This window comes from Cydia fagiglandana, chromosome 25 (genome assembly GCF_963556715.1).
Source record: "Cydia fagiglandana chromosome 25, ilCydFagi1.1, whole genome shotgun sequence".
Lineage (NCBI taxonomy): Eukaryota > Metazoa > Arthropoda > Insecta > Lepidoptera > Tortricidae > Cydia > Cydia fagiglandana.
In genome coordinates this window covers 1903486-1928825 of record NC_085956.1, presented here as the reverse complement: position 1 = coordinate 1928825, position 25340 = coordinate 1903486, and the positions used below count along the sequence as shown (strand labels likewise).

Sequence of the window (25340 nt, the reverse complement as noted above, 5' to 3'; positions counted from 1 at the left end):
GAAATAGCTTTAAAACGGGGTTGACAGATACATTTGTACAGCTACAAGTGCCAAGTGATACTACAATACAGCCTGTATACAGCTTTTACGATAAAATTAGCTTGTAGTGTTTCACAACACTTAATGTTTTAAAACGGAGTTGACAGATACTTATGTACAGCTAAAAGTGCCAAGTGTTACTACAATACAGCCTGTATACAGCTTTTACGATAGAATTAGCTTGTAATCTCTCACAACACTTTTAGTTTTATAGTAGATTTTTTATATTCTGATAAAGCACCCCATGCTTCCGCAGAATCCTTTATAATGATTTTATACAGCTTGAGCTGTATAATGTCTGTAAAGTACCTTTTATACAGCTTAAATCTTTTCTGACACTCTTATACGTTACGTCCCTTAAATCACTCTAAGTTCTTAATTGGCTGCTATATTGATGTTGCCGACACTTCCATGCTACTTGGGAGGGTGTCTCAAGTGTGGAGTCGATTGCGCAGATATGCGAAATCGATTCCACACTCGAGTTCGCGGCGTCGCGTCGCGATTCTCGCACGAGTGTGAAGGGGGTTTTACATAATGCAATGAAATAATCAATTAAATCAATAATATGGTAAAATAATATAAAATAAAATAGAGCAATTAAAAATCCTCGCTTGTGTTTAATTCCTCTACCGTCCCAAACCATCCCAATGTGCATTAGAAATGTACACCCCGTTTCAATCTAATCTAATCAGAACCAATCATAAAACCTGAGGGTATGGTCCCATAGACAATTTCAGGCATATTTCAAGCCAAGCGCGCACCACGATTTTTTGTCGCGCGATAATTTAGTCGCAGAAATGTAACGTATGGGTTTATATGGCGGTGCGCGCATATGCGACAAAAAAATCGCAGCGATTTTAAAATTGTGATTTGTTACATTTTTCCGCGACAGCGCGCGACGCGATTGTCGCAAAGTGAATTGCAGCATACGACGCTGTATGGCCCCGCGCGCACTGCGATAATAAAATCGCAGCCGGAACCTCAGTCGGCATTTCGCTCTCCAAGCGTCAACATATCGGAACCTGCTTCTCCAATGGAGTTACAAGATGAGACGCTAGATGTTGACCGTTTAATTATAGAAATAGAAGGAGATCACCTTTGTGGTATAAATACTGTCATACAGCGATTGCATATTGTTTCACGACAAGCGACTGGTACGACATCCATGTCGAGAATGAACAAATCGTCGACTTTTTCATCGCAGTGCGCGCACTGAATTTTCTGCGATAAATTACAGCGCGATTCTAAAATCGTGTCGCAAAAATTAAAATCGTGGTGCGCGCTTGGCGTCAGGCCTTTTTCTATTGACAGTGGTTTGACAGACTATGCAAGATGACAGCTATACTTTTTTTTACAAATGAAAATACCACAGAAAAGAATATTATGGAATTGTATAAGGCCGTCTGCCATACACTACAATTAGATTGAAGCCTTGAAGCAGCCTTTATGTTTATATATCGCATGTCGATCAATAATCTCTTAAGGCCTCTCCAAACGTAATCGACAATCGCACGCGACTTGTTGTAAGGTCTGTAAACGCCTTTAGAGACAGGCAGTGACAGTGAACATGACAGTTTGTGTTTGAGGTTATGTTGATAATATATTTACATCCAGCAAAGTATTAAGTAAATTCATGATATCTTGTATTTAATACAATAGTAATTTTCCAGAAAGCTGTTCATTTTATAATTCATTCATACTTTTCACAAAATATCTAATATTAATTGATCATATAATTATAATAGTTCGTTGTTGTTATTAAGTTGTCCTGTTGTATGAGTCTAGAATGGAAGGTTCCAGCGGACTGTCTGAGTTTGTGCGCGTGAAGGAGGAGCCCGCCGAGCCAGAAGCGGAGCCCGAGCACCCGCCGCCCGGCGCGGCGCCAGGTGAGTCGCCGAGTGTTGGTATATATATAGTAGGGTGCATCTACACTGTAGGTAACTTATAAGAAGTAACATGGTTACATTAGGTAACTTACCTAGTTACCTGTAAGATTGCTAGCTGACTTGGTCTCCCGAAATATGTGCTAATTTGGAGCCGTTTTTGTGTCCGGACTAGGGTTTTAAAAGCTTCTGGTGTAAATTGGTACATATTACAATCCAGACCCTTTGAATTTACAAACAATTTCATTTATAAATATTAAAACATTGTCCATGTTGGAAGATTTGTCAGCAGTCACTTTCATAACAAGTAAGTAAGTCTTGAACATTTGAGTCTGCATTGGTCTGCCAATGCATGCTCCTGATGATGCTCCTTGCTAGAGAGTGAAACATGGTAAGCAATTTTTGACTTAAAATAAGTTAATACATATATTTAACGTGTATAGTGTAAAATTGATCACTTTGTCTTATGGTTAAGTTTGACTTTTTTGTCACATAGGATTGCAATTTAGTATGAAAGTATTAACTAATTTACTGCCAGATGACATTATTTTGTATGACAGTGAATGCATATATGCATTGCTTGCAGTTTATGTTTAAAAATAGTAAACACTCAAGGCTCATCATTACATTTTTCATTTGTTCTGCATTTAAATTGATTAAATGAATCTTTTATCTATTTAGGAGTACACATCAAAGAAGAGCCACAGAATGGACATCATTCAGACAGTCTGAAGGAGGCAGAGCGTGTCAAGCAAGAGACGGAATGTGAAAATGAAGTCAAGGAAGATCCCTCACACTCCGACAGTGAGTGTGGTGTGAGCGAGGCAGCCATGCTGGCCGGCCTGTACACAGACCATGAAGTCAAAGATGAGCTTGTTCTGGGACTTGAGTGTCCATATAGACCTGATGTCACTCTAGTAGTTAATGGTAAGTTCTGAATTGTTATATAATGAAGGGCCCATGCACTATATTACATATTGGTAATATTACATATTGGTGTTGACATATATCCATGATATCCATGATTATATTGTATATCCATGACTTGCAAAAGTAAAGTGAAATAAAAGTAACTTTAAGTCATTAAAAGTAGAAGTCGATACTGTAACGCGGTATTCTCACGAAATACATGCTCGGAACTGTCAGACTCTTGTTAATTTTGGATACAAGTGTCGGGAATTAGCCACTAAGCACTGAAATAAAAATTAATACTATGTGATAAACGAATTTGCAGCATTCCATGAAGTTGTCTACTGTTGTCTCGCCCAAACGCAAATTTTCTAAAAATTAGGAGGTGTGAGGTTGTCTAGCGGCAAATGAAAATGAGCCCAGAAAAAGATTAATCATACCACATCTATCGTAAAGGCCACATATTTGAAAAATGTAAAATTGTAAAGTCAAATTTCACGCCATATCTACTGACTGCTGATTAGTTTGTAAGTCTATATTTGAATGTCCATTCTGACCAGGTCGCGTTAGCTCTGTGCTTCGAGATTGCTGCGTGACACTCGAACGTCTCCCACACGTCGAGGCTCTCGTCCAGCGCCAAGACACAACTTATATTGACACGAAATCCGATACTGACGAATTATACGCTAAAGAGAAAGTAACGATATGTGATCTTTGTGGTGAAAGCTTCAGTCTAAAGTCAGATTTATTGAAACACGTCATGGATCATATCCACAGCCCTTCAAGCGCGGAGCAGGAAGGGAGAGGGCACAGTTATGGTGAGTTTATTCAGTTATTTGTGTAGTCGCGGTCAAAATCTGAGTATGCAGTAAGAAGTAACAACATAGTACCTATAGAGACAGAAATACATTGACAATTTGACATCTATAAGTGCATACTATACTTATTTTAAAGGCGGGTGTTGTCGGAACGGGTTGCAGTTTTATAGTAGATAACCAACCGGAATAGACCAAAAACTCGTTCTTCTTATATACTTACTATACTCTACTACTACTACCAACAACTTTTTACTTCTTTCGCCGATGCCTCGTACAGTTACTAGGCAGTGTAGCAAAGGAAGGTTTCTTTAGATATTTTAATTTACAAATAATTATGTTAAGATAGTGTAACAATGTTTCAGCATTTGATGGTCAATGGACGCAGGAGCAGGAGCGCGCCCTGTGCTGCAAACACGATGTTCGGGACTGCTGCGTGCTTCTCAAACGCCTCCAACACCACGAGGCTTTCGCCGACAACGATACCCCATACATAACTCAAACTGACACGGAATCTGATACAGAGGAAGTACACACTAGAGTTGACTATGAGAAACCTACATGTGATCTTTGCGGAGAAAGTTTTGCACTGAAATCCGATTTGAAGAAACATATCATGATTCATATCCATGTACCTACCACACACCATCCACAAGCGGGTACTGATACGGAATCGGATACTGAAGAGAAAAACATCGATATTGACTGTGAGAATGAACCTACATGTGAAATTTGTGGCGAGAAATTTGCTCTAGACTCAAATTTAATGAAACATGTAATGATCCATATGTACGTAGCTCGGACTAAACAAATGTATGAACATTCAGAAATGAATACTTATGAGTGTGACATTTGCGGTAAAATATTTAAGCGAAAAAATAGCTTAAAGCGTCATATTAAAACACACTCGACCCAGTCAAAGTCTAAGGACTTTAAATGCAACATAGGAGAGAAATCATACAACTGCGAAACATATGACAAGCGTTTTATAGATAGAGATCGGTTGAAAAGACATTTACTAATTCACACGGATAAAAGACCATATTCGTGTGACGTATGTGAAAAACGATTTAGATATTCGAGTCATTTAATACGTCATACACGGATTCATACTGACATAAGACCATATTTGTGTGACGTATGTAAAAAACGGTTTAAAACTGGGAGTGGTTTAGAAATTCATACACGGCTTCATACTGGCGAAAAACCATACATATGCAGGATATGTCGAAAGAGTTTCGTATCTAATAGTGGGCTGAATGAACATATACGAACTCACACCTGCATAAGACCATACTATTGCGAAACATGTGGCAAGCGTTTTGCAGCTAAATGTCGGTTGAAAAGACATTTACTAATTCACACGGACATAAGACCATATTCGTGTAACGTATGTGAAAAACGATTTAGATATGCGACTCATTTAAAAGTTCATACACGGATTCATGGTGACATAAGACCATATTTGTGTGAGGTATGTGAGAAACGATTTAGAACTGGGACTGATTTAAAAATTCATAAACGGCTTCATACTGGCGAAAAACCATACACATGCAAGATATGTGGAATGAGTTTCGCATCTAATAGTAGGATGCGTTCACATATACGAATTCACACCGACATAAGACCATATTCGTGTGTCGAATGTAAAAAACGATTTTTAACTGCCTATTGTTTAAAAATTCATATACAGCTTCATACTAGGGAAAAGTCGTTTTCCTGTGACATATGTAACATGCGGTATCTGCGAAAAAAAGAATTACTGATGCACAAATTCACCATTCATGAACTTCGTAAATAATTTAGGGGGAGGACTATTTTTTGTTACATGAGGGATCAGTCTTGGTAATTCTTACGTAAGATCGCAATAATGCTACCAAGCGCGGTCTGATCAAAATTATAACATTTAGAAAAGTAAAGATGAAAAATATATACTTTAAAATAAAGTCAAAGTTATCACCAAAAACTAAAAACTATTAGTGCCTTTGGAGGTACAAATAAACATTCCTAAAAATTGTTTATTTGAAAAATAAAACTTAAAACAAAACAAACGTGTATTCATTTTCATTTAGATTCTTACGTAATGCGAACGTGGCGACTACGTTCAAAACCATTCACGGATATTACGATTGTCCGGAGCCGAGGGACCTGTTCATTCAAAAATTCAAACAAGAGGACATTACCTTCAACTATAGTTAGTTTTTTGTAGCATTAGAAATAAGGTAAACAATCTTGATGTGTCTTTTAATTTAATTGAAAAACACGTATTAATAAGTCACGGCAAATATGTAACCATTATGAATCTAATACGATCGTTTATATTCTTCTTTCTTTGGTTGATTTTTAAAAAGCGTATTCCAATTAAAAGACATGTCAAGATCGCTTACCTTCTTTCAAATGCTAAAAAAACCAACTATAGTAACAACCAAGCATTAAACTAATATTCGCAAATGTTTATTGCAAACCGAATAGTAAAGACTTGGTACAAAAATATCCTTCAGAGATGTGAACTCCGCATGTGTGAATCAAAAATCCCTCAAATTGCTTCTTAAGCCAGTTGAGGGCATGGTATAATAATATACTCCGCCTGGTACTCTCTTCCCGTATTCTCTAGGTCACCTGACTGACACAAGCCTACGTCATCATGCGACAGCGCTATATGATAATATGCGATAGCGCTATATATAGCAGCCATGTTATTGTGACGTAGGCTTGTGTCACTCTGGGAAGAGAAGACCATGTTTTATTAGACTATGATTGAGGGTAGATGAAAGCATTACACTATCAAATATAGTAGGTAAAAGTCAGGTCGTTCAGTGACAGATCCAAGCGGTTTTGTATTTGGTTGGTTAGCCAATAAATGTTACAACTACTCGAAAATGTACAAATTGTTTGTTTACTTTTATTTAAATACCTAAAGATATAGAGTATAGGGTCCTATCTAAATTGGTTGTTCAATACTTACGTTATAGAATGTCCAATTTAGCAAGAACCCTAAATGGCATAACAGTCCTGTGTGGTGACTATCATGTTTGATGCTGGAGCAATGATTTTTTCAACACAGATTAATATTCAACACAGATTAATAGTCCATTTGTGTAAAAAATGTCTTATCTGAGCACGCCTCTATTGTCAAGGCGTTAGAGTGCTTGTTCAGATATTGTGTCACCTTGGCCGCTCCGATATATGTTGGCGACTGTACTTAAGTACCTGCCTACTCGAAGACGACTCATAACGAATGGGAATAAAATGTCACTGATGGGCAGCTGATGGGTCACGGTCAATATTTTAATTAGTAAATAAATAAATAAATATTGTAAGACATTTTTTACACAAATTGACTAAGCCCCACGGTAAGCTCAAGAAGGCTTGTGCTGTGGGTACTCAGACAACGAAATATATAATATATAAATACTTAAATACATAGAAAACAACCATGACTCAGGAACAAATATCTGTATCATCATACAAATAAATGCCCTTACCAGGATTCGAACCCGGGACCATCGGCTTCATAGGCAGGGTCACTACTTACCCACTAGGCCAGACCGGTCGTAAAAAATCGCCAAAACCGGCTAAATTTTACATAAGTATTTAAGTAAATTCCACCACAGTGAAACTACTGAGCCGATTTTGATGAATGTGCTGTGTGTTTATTACTTATAAGTCATAAATTAAGTAATGTGTGAAGAGAGTTAGCTTATCATGGCATAGCCTTTATTTAAGAGCCAACAGGAGTGGTCATTTCTCCATACAAACGTACTCGACTCTTTCCTCCGTGGGTTTTGTGGCATACGTAAATTCCTATTTTAATTTAATGTAAAAACAATGAAATTATATCGCGGTAGACCCGTTTGTGTAATTAAATAAATGTAAATTGTATTTATTGTAATTAGTTGGAATAGTTGGGTACTTTCATCTATTTAAAATAAAATATTTCACACTGTGCACGAAATAAAACACCAGATAATTATTAGAAAAACATAGATAGCAGTTATTTTTAACCAAAATTTATATTTAATAAATCGGATTGAAATAAAAAAATGTTGGTGAGTTGACCGTGAAGTCACTATACATATATAGGTACACGTTTTCATATTAATTCCATATTAGCAAATCGTTTGACAGTTCTAAAAAAGAAGCTGATTTGACTAGTAGGAAAGTAGCCAATTCATACACATTTAAGTCTATAGCATAATTACGTTTAAACACTTTCATGCAGATAAACTAAATAGAAATGGCTTAATTGTCGTAACACAATGGAATCAATTAACTTTTTGACTAATTACAGGTTTTTGTATGTATGTAAAAACTCTTTATTGTACAAAACACAAATTTGTGGCACAGCATAGGCAAAGGCAATCCCTTTAAGGGCTTTCTTCCAGTTAACCTTTGAGTAGATGAGAATTGATGAAGAACGGTAGACAAATATAGCACTGAGTAACAATAGACTAGAGGTAAGTCATAAAATTATAAAAGATTTTTTCTATATATATATATTTTTTTACAATTGACTAAATATAGCTGGTCAAGCAAATCTTGTCAGTAAAAAAAGGCGCGAAATTCAAATTTTCTATGGGAAGACATCCCTTCGTGCCTATATTTTTCAAATTTGCCGCCTTTTTCTACTGACAATATGTGCTTGACCAAGTATAATTCTAAATTATAACATAACTACAGTAGAATCAGGCAAACACATGTGGAATGCTAGTACAGATAAATTCCAATAGTTTTGACCCCAACCGGAGGTCGCGACAAGTGTAGAGACATTGAAAACCAGTTCACTGCACCTTTTAGGGCGATATAGTTGACTCTATCAAATATAAGTGATTTAGACACAAGGTAGATAGTGTATCAGCCAAGTAAGCCAAGTTTATAAAGCGTACTATTAAAGTACTTATGTCTCCCATCACGGAACAATGGTGTTCCGGACCTTTGGAAGGCGTGCGTGGAGCCGAAGCCAACACGTAGAGGCCCTTTCGACACTTTAATGAAATGTAAGGGGCACAGGCACACCGAGCGGATGCTGCCCTTGCCCTATCCCTAGTAGCATTTTCGTTGGGGCCCACGGTGCCAACGGTAGGGAAAACGTTGGGATGAGGTTCGTTCCGTAGCCAACATTAATTTTGTATTGGCCCACCATCGCATTTACCAACATTCGCTGTGGCACAGATGCCCAACAATGGGCCTTCGTGTATTTTGGTACCGTTGGCTAAACAACGATAATATTCGTTGGCCGAATGATGACATATATCGCATTTACCAACATTGGCAGTGGCAGTGATGCCCAACAATGGGCCTTTGTGTATTTTGCTACCGTTCGCTAAACAACGATAACATTCGTTGGCCCAATGGTGACGAATACCGCATTTACCAACATTGGCTGTGGCACGGATGCCCAACAATGGGCCTTTGTGTATTTTGGTAACGTTGGCTAGTCAACGATATCATCCGATGGCCCAATGATGACAAATATCGCATTTACCAACATTGGCTGTGGCACTGATGCCCAACAATGGGCCTTTGTTTATTTTGGTAACGTTGGCTAATCAACGATATCATCCGATGGCCCATTGATGACAAATATCGCATTTACCAACATTGGCTGTGGCACTGATGCCCAACAATGGGCCTTTGTTTATTTTGGTAACGTTGGCTAATCAACGATATCATCCGATGGCCCAATGACGACAAATATCGCATTTACCAACATTGGCTGCGGTACTGATGCCCAACAATGGGCCTGTGTGTATTTTGGTACCGGTGGCTAAACAACGATAATATTCTTTGGCCCAATGATGACATATATCGCATTTACCAACATTGGCAGTGGCACTGAAGCACAACAATGGGCCTTTGTGTATTTTAGTAACGTTGGCTAATCAGCGATATCATTCGATGGCCCAGTGAGGACAAATGTCGCATTTATAACTATAGCCGGTCAAGCAAGTTTTTCACTAGAAAAGGTCGCGAAATTCAAATTTTCTATGGGACGATAACCCTTCACGCCTACATTTTTTAAATTTGTTGCTCTTTTCTAATGACGGAAATGGCTTGACAGAGTATAACACCATAAACAGATAAATAAATATCACACGAGCATTTTAACAGAGGCCAGGGGCTGCGTGACGTCATCAAAATAGCTACCAGTTGAGTTTGCTTGTGGCGTCACTAGATGGCGTTACTGTCTCCAAACATCGAAGTTATAGTTATTTTCTCGATTATTCCGGATATAATCATAATATTTTTTTAAAGTAACTTATAAATCTAATAGCTATAACTATAAAATTTATACATAAATTTAAAGAATTGTATTTTCTCAACATTTTCTTAATTTAAATCTCAAAAAACATAAATCTCGCTTACGAAGTTTCGAAGTGCGGTTAGTATATATACAAATTAGAGTGTATAGTAAGTGTACTTACTTCGGCAGTACATATACTAAAATTGGAACGATACAGAGAAGATTAACAACAACTGCTGCCTAGGGCCTTCATGTGGATATACAACCAATGCCTACCGTAGTGTAATTGTAATATTTATCAGCAAAGGCCCAACGTCGTATTACACAACCACTTACCTAACGTAGGGTAACTGTAGGACTCGTAAACAAAATCCCATTACATAATTAGACTGTAGACCCACTATAAATTACACAACTATTTACCTACGGTAGTATTGTAAGAATCCTACACAAGGCCCAACGTTAAAGTTACAATGTTGGCCCTTTGTGGGACAAGCTGTGTTGGGCCTTCAACCTGGTGCACGACTACCTACCGACCTACCTGACTTGCCGTTGGGTAATTGTTGAATTTGCAAACAGGAGCACAACTAAAAAATTGCCCTTTTTTAATTTTTTGCAGTTGGCCCTACAGCAAGCCATACGGCCAAATGTAACAATTAACCAACCATCAAACAAATGTGTATAGGCCCAACCACGGCCCTACCAAAACCACCACCGTTGAATAATTGTATGATTTATTTAAATAGGCCCAACGAAAAAATTACTCTAATGGCCCTCTGTTGGGAATCTTCGGGAGGGCCTTTGTCGAGGGCCCTCCAGCAAATCGTACGGCCAAATGTAACAATTAACCAACCATCAAACAAATGTGTATAGGCCCAACCACGGCCCAACCAAAACCACCACCGTTGAATAATTGTACGATTTATTTAAATAGGCCCAACGAAAAAATTACTCTTATGGCCCTCTGTTGGGAATCTTCGGCAGGGCCTTTGTCGAGGGCCCTCCAGCAAATCGTACGGCCAAATATAACGGTTGCCCAACTAATACGTCAACAAAGGCCCAACAAAATCCCTACAAGAAAATGCTATTAGGGATACTTCGTTTTTTTTTAGCATTAGAAATTAGGTAAACAATCTTGATGTGTCTTTTAATTGAAAAACACATTTTAAAAATAAGTTACGGCAAATATTGTCACAATTATGAATCTAATACGATCATTTATATTCTTCTGCTTTCATAAGTAATGGTTTTATATTTTTATAAAGCGTTTTTCAATTAAAAGACATGTCAAGATCGCTTACCTTCTTGCAAGTTCTTTCTAATGCTAAAAAAAACGAACTATAGACGTGGGACGTACGCAGAGGCAGCACCCGCCAGGGTGTAAGGACTATTGAGAGTTAATATGATCAAAAATGAACTAGGTTATTGTGTGAAAGTGATGGACTAAGTACTGAGCTATGGGATAAAAAACTGGACGCCTGTCTAATATAATGGTTTGCAATTTTATTTCCGGCAGACGGTGACTCGCCCTCACCTGGGCCCCCACAAAAGTAGATTCACTCGTCCATGGCCCCGACGGAAGACCAGCGTTGGCCCAACAAGGCTAACACCATGCTGAGTCGGGACAATTTCATGGCTATTTACTTGTTCTGTTATGTAATGATATGTGTTGTAATGTTAAGTGTATTTTTTTTTTGTTACTTTTTTTTTCTCTTTTGTCTGTTACCTATTTTTTATGCCACGAATAAACTATTTATATTTCTATAAAAAGCGACATCTAGGATGGCTACATCAGTGTAGTAAGTAATAAAGTAGCTACTTATTATCCTTATCTTAATTACTTATTAAATCTCGTCGCGGTTGTCATCCGAATGGGGCTGTCCATAAATTACGTCATCAATTTTTGACGATTTTTGACCCCCCCCCCCCTATAATCATCCAAAAATCATGCTTCAAATGAGTAATGACCCCATTTCCTCCTACTTCATGCTACCGTCATCCGATGTCCAGACACCCCCCCCCCCCCTAATTTGAAATGACGTAATTTATGAATAGCCCCAATGTATAAGCAGAGTCCATAAGTACCGCTTGAGTAAGTTTTTTGTGACCGGCAAAGTGGATGGGAACAGGCCTGGACGTGGACGCAGTCCAATACGTTGGTCCGACCAGATCCGTACCGCTCTTGACTCCACAGTTCAAATTTGGAAGTCTTCATTGAAATGATAACAGTTTCTGCATATTTTTAACTCGCCCTTATTTTTGGTGGGCCCATAACATTCACCTCCAATTTTTCTTAACTATATTAAAATTCCCAATTTAAAACGCCAAGTACAGATATAGTGCATAATTATTTTCCATCATATTTTCACGGACATAGAAAAGAAAAGTCAGCCTCGGTACAAAAAGTACTGAGGTTGACTGAAGTAGCGTGACAAATACGAACATTTCCGAGAAAATACGATGGAAAACAATTATGCACTTATATGTACCTACTACTGTCAAGTAAAAGTTAATCATTAATTAAAGGTATCTTAAACAAAATGACAGCATTACAATGGCATTATGTAAATGTGACTACAAGTTGAAACGATACATAATGAATGGTATTTTCATGTGTCAGACTAAAACAAACCTAACTATACAGTTACGAAATAATAAAACTTCTCAACCTCGTACTGACTTCGCAAATTCTAACTGCAAATGTAAAATTGTAGCATCAATTTTAAAAGTAAACTTTACTTTTCAAAGCTCGTATGTAGTTCGACGCGATTGTTTAAAAGTGTGTTCTTTGTGTGTTAAAATAAAGTCGATATTTGAAGAGCACGCGCATATTAAAAATAATATTTTGAAAATAATCGATTAAACTGACAGATATCGCGCGTTGGCGCCAACTCTATTAAATTACCATTTAAAAATAAAAAATGTCGTAAGTACAATACCTATTTACCTTGCTAATACGTTTTCAATTCGCAACGTTACTGGCCGCTATGATTGGCCGAGGTCACATTCCGAATTTGAATTTTGGCGTTCTTTGCGGACTGTCAAATTTTGAAATTAGAACGTGCGGCCTTCACCTTAATGGTCCGCTTTTAGATTTTTGGTTCGTTTAATGCATGTAGGAAGTAAGTAATAATTACCTATACTAGTTTGCATTCGTGATTTTGTTTGCATAGTTTATAATATCAGCAAAGCTCGGTCTAGCTTTGCTCGGAAAACATATAAAAACTCAAAAATGCGCGATTTCCCAGAGATAAGAGCTAGCTAGATCGAGATACAATAATTGCTCGTTTAAATGTATAAGATGTACCTATCGGGTTTTTTCTTGATTTCTTGATAAATGATTATGGCCCCGAAAACCCCCATAGCACATGAAGAAACCTCATTTAAAAAGGTCTAGTAAAAACATAAAAACCTCAAAGGTTAGCTAAAACCAACCTCATGGCACATGTAACGTATTTCCATAATTATAGTGCAATAATATAATCTGGCCGAGTAAATCTCAATGGCCAAATTTAACCTCCCTAAAGTAACCCAACTTTCCTGCATACTTTCCTACATAGCTATTTGCTAGAAAGCGCGACCTTCTTATTTGTAAATAATTAAAAAAAAAACGCATTACAAACATACAGTCAATTATTAATATTATTATGGTCAGTGCAGCGATGGCATGCGCAAGGGCACCACGCGGCCTCGCGCCCGCGAAATCGATATGTAGCTTCGAGTGGACGGCGTTATGCCACATGAAGCCAAATATTTATTTTATTTATTGATAATGTACAGCTATCATAACCGTTGCCCATTGCGATAGTGGAGCAAAATGTAATCTAGAGACATAAATATTTATAAAACTATTTCTTAGATTCTTAGAAGTAGAACATGAATCCTTATCCTTTTTTGAATAATTTAAGAAGTATAATTTTTACACAAATTTTGTACTTATCCTCGTTGATAATTATTTTCCTTTAATAAAGCATTTTTGTTAACGTCTATTTATTATCCTCAGTCGGTAATTCGCCCCACTACTGGGTTTAGGATTTAAATTACTCGTACATCACAGATTATAATGCGAATTTTGCTAGCCCACACAGTGTAAGTGTTATTTATACGTCATAATTTCATAGAAGTTTGACGTATAAAATTACATTTGCACTGCGTGCGGGCTATCAGTTTTTTCTTGGTCTAACTCTAACTAATTTTTTTTACACTAAACTATATATAGTACTTAAATATTACATCTTACACGAGATGGAAAGTTGTTCAAACAACTTGATATTGTTGGTTAAATCTATTTATACGGCATAACACCGTCCCCGGATCTATATCAATGATCTATGGATCTATAACATTCTAATGCGGATAAGCTCTCACGCGCCGTTTAGTATGGTTAATCGCGCACTCCGCGGCGCTCCTATTTATTATTATTTAATTTATTTATTTTAATTTAAGTTGAATAATTTAAGATGTTGAAAATCGTTGCCGTTGTTTTTTGTTTGGGTAAGAATTTTGTTATTTAATCATAATCAAAATAATTATTTATGGTCCATTTCTAATTATTTAAAACAGATATTTTTTTTTCGACAAAGATGATTATCCTAGTTTAGGCGCTTGCAATTAATAACACATACTCGTATCATACTTAAAATTAAGATTTAATAAAATTATAAATTATTTTAATTCAAATGTTATTTAGATTCAGTGATTAATAAGTGAACTGATTGATGATTAACTTTTTACAAACTTAATATGTGGCTTTCCATCACAAAAGGGTCCATTGATTGAAGTGCAATAACCACTCCTATCCATGTGCAATCCCAACAGAAATTATGATAACAAGTGCGAGTCGGACTCGCGCACGAAGGGTTCCGTACCCTAATGCAAAAAAAGGCAAGAAAATGGTCACCCATTCAAGTACTGACCCCGCCCGACGTTGCTTAACTTCGGTCAAAAATCACGTTTGTTGTATGGGAGCCCCACTTAAATCTTTATTTTATTCTGTTTTTAGTATTTGTTGTTATAGCGGCAACAGAAATACATCGTCTGTGAAAATTTCAACTGTCTAGCTAAATATCACGGCTCGTGAGATACAGCCTGGTGACAGACGGACGGACGGACGGACAGCAGATTCTTAGTAATAGAGTCCCGTTTTACCCTTTGGGTACGGAACCCTAATAAAAAGGACCTTAATACACCTGAAGTTTAAGGGCTCTTCTCTCATGGAAACCTACATATTGTGTTAAATTGTGTTGTGTTAAGTCTAAAATGTTACTAACACAATATAGATAGCTTTTGGTCTGAAATAAAGAATTTTTATTTTATTTTTTATTTATTGTGCACATTTACTCATACTGTTAGTATACAAAATAACGACCTTATAGTTGCACCAAACAAAGTCTGCAGCGGATTTGATAGCCCAAGCAGTGTGTAAGTGTTATGTATACGTCATAATTTCATAGAAGTTTGACTTTTAAAATGACTTTTGTACTGCGTGGGCTATCAAAAATCGCTGCAGACTTTTTACGGTCTGACTATACCCCTAAGGCTTACTTGCACCATCTTACTAACCCGGGGTTAAGCGGTTAAACCGTTAACCTAGTGTCAAATTGTACTGGTAACCATGGTAACTCCAGGTTTAACCGAATACCCCGGGTTAGTGGAATGGTCCAAGTGGGCCTTAGTTGTTGTAAAAACCCCCCTTTGTTTTGCCTTTCTAGCAAATCAGAAAAATCAACTAATTAGAAAATTTGCTAACATTCCAGCGGCCCTCTCCACCTGCCAGGTGCCGATCGACTTTGCCTACTACCACGATCTCCATTTACCCCACTCTCCCCCGCTCCATCCCACGCTGGCTCGCGACACCATACATACGGTCTTCAGCTGTCAGGGCCGAGCACGGGGGTATTATGCGGATTTAGACACTGGATGTCAGGTAAGGTATCATCTCTACTTGCCCCACTCTCCCCCGCTCCATCCCACGCTGGCTTGCGACACCATTCATACAGTCTTCAGCTGTCAGGGCCGAGCACGGGGGTATTACGCGGATTTGGACACTGGATGTCAGGTACACCTACTATCATGATCTCCACTGCACCCCACACTCGCGACACCGTTTATGCAGTCTTCAGCTATGAAGGTCACTCGCGAGTATATTACGCGGACTTGGACACTGGATGTCAAGTAAAGCTACTGCGATAATCTCTACTTGCCCCACTCTCCCGCGCTGGTCCACGCTCCTCACACGGACTTGAGCTGTCAAGGCCGAGTACGGGGGTATTACGCGGATTTGGACACTGGATGTCAGATATAGCTATGATCTCTACTTGCCCCACTCGCCCCCGCTCCGTCCCACGCTGGCTCGCGGCACCATACATACGGTCTTCAGCTGTCAAGGCCGAGTACGGGGGTATTACGCAGATTTAGACACTGGATGTCAGGTACACGTACTATCATGATCAAAGGTCGGACAGGGTGAGCTATTTACCTTATAATTTGACATGTATTACGTCATATTATAAAGCAAATAGCTCACCCCCGCCGACCTCTGATCATGATCTCCATTCTCCCCCACTGCACCCCACGCTCGCGACACCGTTTATGCAGTCTTCAGCTATGAAGGTCACTCGCGAGGATATTACGCGGACTTGGACACTGGATGTCAAGTAAATCTACTGCGATAATCTCTACTTGCTTCACTCTCCCCCGCTGGTCCACGCTCCTCACACGGACTTTAGCTGTCAAGGCCGAGTACGGGGGTATTACGCGGATTTGGACACTGGATGTCAGATATAGCTATGATCTCTACTTGCCCCACTCGCCCCCGCTCCATCCCACGCTGGCTCGCGACACCATACATACGGTCTTCAGCTGTCAGGGCCGAGCACGGGGGTATTACGCGGATTTAGATACTGGATGTCAGGTAAGGTATCATCTCTACTTGCCCCACTCTCCTCCACTTCATCCCACGCTGGCTCGCGACACCATTCATAGGGTCTTCAGCTGTCAGGGCCGAGCACGGGGGTATTACGCGGATTTAGACACTGGATGTCAGGTAAGGTGTCATCTCTACGTGCCCCACTCTCCCCCGCTCCATCCCACGCTGGCTCGCGACTCCATACATACGGTCTTCAGCTGTCAAGGCCGAGCACGGGGGTATTACGCAGATTTAGACACTGGATGTCAGGTACACCTACTATCATGATCTCCACCCCACCCCACACTCGCGACACCATTTATGCAGTCTTCAGCTATGAAGGTCACTCGCGAGGATACGCGGACTTGGACACTGGATGTTAAGTAAAGCTACTACGACAATCTCTACTTGCCCCACTCTCCCCCGCTGGTCCACGCTCCTCACACGGTCTTCAGCTGTCAAGGGCGAGTACGGGGGTATTACGCGGATTTAGACACTGGATGTCAGGTACACCTACTATCATGATCTCCACCCCACCCCACACTCGCGACACCATTTATGCAGTCTTCAGCTATGAAGGTCACTCGCGAGGTAACGTGGACTTGGACACTGGATGTCAGGTAAAGCTATGATCTCTACTTGCCCCACTCTCCCCCGCTCCATCCCACGCTGGCTCGCGACACCATTCATACGGTCTTCAGCTGTCAGGGCCGAGCACGGGGGTATTACGCGGATTTAGACACTGGATGTCAGGTAAAGCTATGATCTCTACTTGCCCCACTCTCCCCCGCTGCACCCCACGCTGGCTCGCGACACCATACATACGGTCTTCAGCTGTCAGGGCCGAGCACGGGGGTATTACGCAGATTTAGACACTGGATGTCAGGTAAGGTGTCATCTCTACTTGCCCCACTCTCCTCCGCTCCATCCCACGCTGGCTCGCGACACCATACATACGGTCTTCAGCTGTCAAGGCCGAGCACGGGGGTATTATGCGGATTTGGACACGGGATGTCAGGTAAAACTAGTAAGGGCCGCTTGCACCATCCCAATGACCCGGGGTTAAGCTGTTAAACTGTTAACCCAGTGTCAAATTGTACTGGTAACCATGGTAACTCCAGGTTTATACGGTTAACCCCAGGTTTGTGGAATGGTGCAAGTGGGACTAACTGATATTTATACATGGTATTTATTCACACGACAGCGGTGGCGCTTTTTATCATGCGTTGTTGGATTTTCGACTTTAAACCTTGGTCGTTAAATCGAATTTAGAGTGCGGACAGATTCAAGATTGCGAATGGGGGCTTACGGTACCGTACGGGACGAATCGGGGTTAAATACCAAAATTTTGTGATCCTGCAAGATTAATTATTTTCTTCAGGCCCCGAAACCTTTATTTTCGAGTTCGAAATGTATGTCTGTGTTGTTCCCAGGCGTACCACTTCTGCTGGCACCAACGTCTAGTGGCGACAGACCTTTGTGCCAATGGGACCCTTTTTAACGAACAGTTCCAGGTACGTATAGTGTTTTTCTAAAGCGAGGTTTAGTAAGGTAAAGGGCCCCTGTTTCGGCAGGTTAAGGCTCTTGAGAGTGAGTTGAGAGTTTGTATATTTTTTTAAATATTACTAAGCATATCATTACCTTGAAAGCTTTTGAATAAGTTCTTTGTTAATAATTTAATGTATAAACTTTAGGGTTTTAGTTGAAACTTTTTTTTATATGAATTTTTTCGTGAACCTCTTATTTGGCTCCCATTTCGTGATACAAATTTAGGTCAGCTCCTAAGTTCGTGAATTCGTGTCCCCTGTTTCGGCATAAAGTTTTCTTAGAGTAATTGGTGATAATTTGCTGATAATCATTTTAAAAATTTAACGGTCTTACCTACTTATGAATAATTGTATGGTGAAATTAAAAATAATATTTAAAAAATGTTAAATTGAGAGCTAGCTTAAAGTTTTTTGTACTCGTCGATTCGTTTAATAGTTGAATTAAGACTTTGTAAACCATATGGGTACTTTAATACGTGATTAAGAACCAAACTATTAAAAAAAAAAAAAAAAAATTATAAAATTTAAAAATTAAATAAAAATAAAAAATATTCACAAAAAATAATTTACCATCTTATACGTTAAATATAAACATACACAAAAATAAATTGAATAATAAATAAAATTGTGCTAGTAGTTAATATGAGAATATACTTGGAATATACCTTAAAATTTTTAACTCGGGGTCACATTCAAAGTCGTTTTATGAGAATTCTAGAAAAAAACATATACCGAATTTCGCTCATACGAAACTCCATGAAATACATTAATTGTTTACTAATTTATTTTAATAAATATCTTCGTTGAACATTTAAAAACAAGCACTCAAAATGTATCTAGAAAATCCTTGATTCGTTAGTGGCACGAAATAGGAGACACACGCAAAATAAAATGACCGCTATTTCGTGAGTCGATTTATTGCAATTTTAAGTTATTTCTATGCATATATTCAATCTTTTTTCTTATCAAATCAATTACTAAAGAACCCACAGAAACACTCCCAAAAACTTTTATTCGAATGAGTTTAGCTTTTCCTTCCTATAAGCTTAACAAGTAAGAGCGCGCACCTTACGCCTAAAAAAAGTGCACGCATACAACACAGCTGTTCGCGGCCGTCTGACAGTTTCGACCGTCGTATTACTCTCAGTTTAATTACTAAAATATTGGTTATTATTTTATTGAAGAGATTAAATAATACAGATTTTTTTCATATGTATAATTTGCAGTGCCGGATTTAGACATTTGCCGCCCGTAGGCTATGCCGATTTTGCCGCCCCTATCCACCTCGTTTATAGCTTTTTAAAGTACTTTCCAATCAGAGACGTTTAATTAAATAGTACAACGCACCATAGTCACATTAAAATGCATATAAGGTGACGTCACTATTCTAGATACAGATTTATATGGGCTGTTTTTGTCACTCAATGACGATGCGACCTCTTTATATTTTCCTACTCTGATCGGCGACCGGTGGGTACTCCTGGATTTTGGCCATTGAGAATCAAGGTGAGGCTTTGGCAGTCAGGCTGGATATAGCGGAGTTCGGTCGGATCTGGCATTGAGTCTGCTCGAGGGACTGTGCTATAAATAAAAATGGATCGCAAAAGCGCGAGCGTAGCGAGCGCGAAAATTTTTCGATAGAAATAATGCAATTTGATAGAAAATGGTAAATTAAAAATTGCTTCCATACCTCAAAACGGAACCCATATAGGATCACTTTGTTGTCCGTTTGGCCGTCTATCTGTCTCAATATATGGTCTTGACATGACAGAGGGCGGCAAAATCGACAAATAATACTTGTTATTTAAATTTTACAAATAAATAGGGCAGCGGTAAAATTCTGGTCAACCTTATCTGAATAGCAAATAAAATATTTTTTTGACCCAAATTTGCCGCCCCCTAAACTCTGCCGCCCTAGGCTTCAGCCTACTCAGCCTAGTGGTAAATCCGGCACTGATAATTTGAATAAAACATAATTGAATTCCTTATTATTTGCGCCAGAAACAAAACTAACGAAATAACGTACTAACACGAACTTGGGGCCGTTTACCTTATTTTCCTACATGGATCTATATCTGAATCCCTAAAGTCTTTTCTCCTATCTTTGCATTCCCTAATATTGTTTGTCATAATGATCAATTGTCCTAACACTAAAAACTTTAATTTCATAATCCCTATTATTGATTACTTATCCTAATTTTATTAAGCATATTTTCTTTTTTGTGAGGGTCGCAGTTCTAACCCTAACCTAACAATTGATTGATTGACAATTGATAGTTAGGGCATGTGCCCATTAGGATAAACCAGTTAGGGCAAGTGACTTTAGGACAAACGTTATTAGGGATTCAGAATGACACCCTTCCTACATGTATAGACGCGGAATCGCGGAATTTCTTTCTCCAATGTGCATTGCGTCTCACTCTCTCATTAAGCAAAATGTGTGACGCAAATACACATTGGACCAAGTTATTGGAATACTATCCTTAATTAATATAGAGGTCAATTCGAACTTACACTTTGATGTCAAAATTATGTTCACTTTGTTTTACTTGAGAGTTAAGTTCGAATGACATTTTATGCTTTTTTGGCGCCTTTTAGTGAAAAGCCGCAAAGGCGCGGTTTGCAGTGGCAAATAAAAAATATACCTATGGTTAGGTGGGGTGAATATAAGATACGGGTAAAAAACCGGGCAAGTGCGAGTCGGACTCGCGCACGAAGGGTTCCGTACCATAAAGCAAAAAAAAAACGGAAAAAAAAGCAAAAAGAAAACGGTCACCCATCCAAGTACTGACCACGCCCGACGTTGCTTAACTTCGGTCAAAAATCACGTTTGCTGTATGGGAGCCCCACTTAAATCTTTATTTTATTCTGTTTTTAGTATTTGTTGTTATAGCGGCAACAGAAATACATCATCTGTGAAAATTTCAACTGTCTAGACAGTCACGGACTACCACGGTTCGTGAGATACAGCCTGGTGACAGACAGACGGACGGACGGACGGACGGACGGACGGACGGACGGACGGACGGACAGCGAAGTCAGTAATAGGGTCCCGTTTTACCCTTTGGGTACGGAACCCTAAAAAAGACTTTTACTTTTTTAAATCATACAATTATTTATTTATATCAAAACATACATACAGTTAGTCATACTTACAAACTAAACACACACAAGTTACTAACTAAACATTGCTGCCGCTCCTAGACGCTTCCGGTGCAAAAGTGCCCATAATACTCGCGGCATTGCCGCGCTGAATGGCTATGGATAGCCTTTGCACCAGAAACGACTCGGAGCGGGGGTCCTCCCCCTTCTGCCTAAGTCGACGGCCTATGTCGCGCACCATGTTTTTCGCGTCCGCCCCCCAGCAGCCCGCCGTTTCTACCGCGAAAGGGACAAAAATGTAACCTGCTCCCAGGGGGGCATACTTCTGCCGCTTCACTGCAGCCTGAGACTCGGCCGCCGCTCCAGCCGCGCGCACCGTGCGACTGATATGCGAGGCGGCGAAGGTGCTGACACACGTAGCGTCCCACACCAAGCACCGCCCTCTCTCCCACGGTACGAGCGTTAGCCCATCAGGCCTTTTGCCATCCGTGCGACTAAGGCCTGGAGGCTCGAGTACCGACGGAATGCCCGCCGACCTGAGAGCCCTCTGAACTATATCGTTGAGGGCATGGTGACGCGGGTGCCTGCCAGCACAACGCCGGCAACTCAGAGCGTGGTGGCCGTCGGCCCCCACCATGGTACCGCAAATGCATATATGTGGTTCACATACCTTGCAGCCCAGGCGGAGAGCAACGGACACCCGCAATGAGTCACTATCCAGCAGGGTGCCTAATTGTGGAGAAGGCAGCGCATGCAACCATGCCCCGGATTCTGACTGCGATACAGCCAGAAGTCTTGCGTGATCCGTGCCCACAGCATTCCCAATAAGTCCGTTCAGCGTGTCCTTAGACCCCACGTCATCCCACGCCCGCTGAACCTTCGGGTTTTCCGGCACGTTTGCTCCAGGATTGAGAGCCAACCACTCCCTCAGCGCGTCGGCCACGAAAGGTATGCTCGCCCTGTCGCCGTTCAAGGATAAAATATCAGCAACAAGGTCCGCCACCCCATGGGCCGACGCCAAGAAGGCCGGCAGACTAACGTCCTGGATACGTCGCACACCTATGCCCCCATGCCGGACCGGCAAAGCCGCCTGCCTCCATTGGTCATCGCTGAGAGAGACGTTGACAACCGCCTCGAACGTGGCTTTAATGGTGTCGTCGAAGGAAGTTATTTCGTCCGGGAACTGCCAAACTGGGGATGTACGTAGCAGGTACGTCATTTTCGGGACGGCAAAGCACTTTTGCATTAGGACCAAAGCTACTTATATGCGGACTTATTTCTTTGAGACGCTCGCTAGCGAGCTGAAGAAGATCTCTGCTCACCCGTAGCGCTTCAGGAACTGCGGACGGAAATATCGGAGCCCCCAATAAATAAAAAGAGTTGGTGTCTAGCTGCCTGAGGCCAGGAAGTAAAGAAGAGAAACGAGGGAAAAGACAAGAAGACTCTGGCCCACAGGGGAAGAACTCACATTTAGAGGTATTCACCTCCAGCCCCAAATCCCTTAGACGCGGCAAAAGGATAAGTAAGTCTTGCTCCACCTCATCCGGTTTTCCTCCAATTGTGCCGTCGTCCAGGTACCAGACATTAAGGGGAGATTTGAGCTCGGTGATGACTTTGTGAATTGCCAGGCTGAAGGTAAGCGGACCGAGAGGATCCCCCTGTTGGGCACCTACCTGAGAAAGGATACGGTCAGAACCATGAAAGAGATTGGAAGGAAGTTGATACACCTGGTGAAGGAAAGGGAAGAGCGTTGGAATATTATTACTGACCTCATTTAGCAAAACGTCTCGCTCCAGGGAGTTGAACGCGTTTTTCACATCCAGTTTGACAATCACGCAGCCTGAATTTGCTGGGTCCAATGCAAAAGCTCGAACGGCATGTATTGCCGCCTCACACCCCAATCGAGTTCCGAACCCTACCTGATGTGGCTGAAGGTAGGAAGCCATCTCTCCTCTAACTGCACGGCACCCAAGTTTCGCCACCAGGCGACGAAGGGTGCACCCTACAGCTATCGGCCTCACTCCACCCTCCTTCTTTTTAAGAGCACATAGCGTAGCCCCATATAAGTAAGGGCACACCAGGGGATTTAACTTGCCGCCCAACAGGAAATTACACAGTTTTGTGAGAGCCTCCAACAAGCGCACCCCACCGTCCCCAGCCGAGCTAGATATGAGCTCTTTCAAGTGAGCCGGACGAATGCCATCAAGCCCCGCCGCCGATCCATTGTGGAATGAGTTGATCGCTAGAACCACGTCCTCCACCTTCATAGACAAAGTGGGACAGTCCTGGTCCGGTTCTGCCGGGAAACATAGAGGACGGGAAGGGCTAGGATGCTTGGACTGCAGCGCTGCAAGAGTATCCGATCCTGACGGAGCAATTGCGTCCTCACTCATAAGTAACCGGACGGCTCCCCTTAAATCCCCCTCATGAACCTTGGCCTCAATTATCCTAGTGAGAGACAGCGATCGTGAAGCCGCCGTCCCATCATCGGACGATAAGTATGAGAAGGCCTCCACGTTTGCCTTGACCTTCGCCGTAAGAGAGCTTGTACCACCCGCTTCGGGAGTCCTTAGGGCCCTATACGCAAAAGACAACAGAGCATACCAGTCGTCGACTCCATTGACGGTAATGCAACTCTGAATAATTTTGCACAATTTATCAGCTGCAACGCTCCTCGCCCCCCTCGGAATGTGCCTAAGAACACGCACCGATTCCTTAAAAGACGCGAGTTCATCCAGGTTGCAACTGTGTGACTGCGCGTTTGGTACCGGTTGTGCGGCATCAGAGATTACGGCAGTACCGCTGACTTTGTCTTTACTCTTTTATTAACCCGTACCAGGGATGTTGCGGATGCAGATTTATTGACATCCGCGGATGCGGATGCAGATGCGGATATTTAAAGCCTCACATCCGCGGATGCGGATGTCAAGATTTGGTACATTAAAAACGTCTCGCCTTTGTACTTTTATTTCTGTAAATATTATGTAAACCTGTGTTGTGTACAATAAAGTGATATTACTACTACTACTACTACTACTACTACGTCAAATATTAAATTTTTAGCATTTTTTATTTAAAAAAAAACGAAACGTTTAGTGGTTGAGCAAGAATATAGATGCGTTTTATTTAATAAACAATTATTTAATAGCCGACCTTCCGGGATCTAGACGATTTCGTTATATGTATATAATGACGAAATTACCTAGCACTTACGCCGCCGGCGCCGCCGCTAACACGTTCCTGTTACCGACATGGTCGACATCCGCATCATGCGGATGCTCCGCATCAATTTTATGCGGATGCGGATGTTGAAAATAATGCAGATGTTCCGCGGATACGCATGCGGATGCGAATATCCGCAACATCCCTGACCCGTACCTATCTTATATTTACCCCACCTAACTCTATGTATTGTATATTCAGACAATTCTAAATATTTATAAATTAAATATTGTCATAATTTCATTTAAATAATTGAGGAGGCTTAGAGATACCGTAGTACATGTATTTAACTATTTATATCTTAGACAATAAAGATTTTTTTTATTTCAGGTCTGCGATCATTTCTACAACGTGAGATGCGGGTCGCCTTATGAAGATTTATAAAAAAAATATCAGGCTGACAATAAAACAAATAAAAAAAGTATTTCTGTTTTAATTAAAAAATGAGTATTCCTTAAAATAAAAATGCATAGAAATGCTACAGATCTGTCAATAACAGATGACTATACAATTATACATTCATATCTTAATAGTGTCATAAGTACTAACTCTTGGAAAATATCATTAATATTCTTCTTCTTCCTCGCGTTATCCCGGCATTTTGCCACGGCTCATAGGAGCCTGGGGTCCGCTTGACAACTATTCCCAAGAATTGACGAAGGCACTAGTTTT

General features: G+C 40.4%; 2 protein-coding genes across 2 annotated transcripts in view; both read left to right on the top strand.

The window, feature by feature from the left end:
• LOC134677103 (uncharacterized) overlaps positions 1 to 25088 on the top strand; it is a 45712-nt gene extending 20624 nt beyond the window's left edge. Inside the window, exons 2-5 of the mRNA XM_063535559.1 lie at positions 14333 to 14384; positions 15647 to 15948; positions 18231 to 18311; positions 24999 to 25088. Of these exons, the coding sequence (XP_063391629.1) occupies positions 14351 to 14384; positions 15647 to 15948; positions 18231 to 18311; positions 24999 to 25052 (471 nt within the window). The 5' untranslated portion in view covers positions 14333 to 14350 and the 3' untranslated portion in view covers positions 25053 to 25088. The remainder of the gene's footprint in view (positions 1 to 14332; positions 14385 to 15646; positions 15949 to 18230; positions 18312 to 24998) is intronic.
• Positions 4122 to 5607, top strand: LOC134676950 (zinc finger protein 3 homolog). Its single transcript, XM_063535328.1, has one exon. It carries the CDS (start codon positions 4263 to 4265, stop codon positions 5445 to 5447), a length of 1185 nt encoding a protein of 394 aa, XP_063391398.1. The 5' UTR covers positions 4122 to 4262; the 3' UTR covers positions 5448 to 5607.
• Positions 25089 to 25340: the final 252 nt, after the last annotated feature.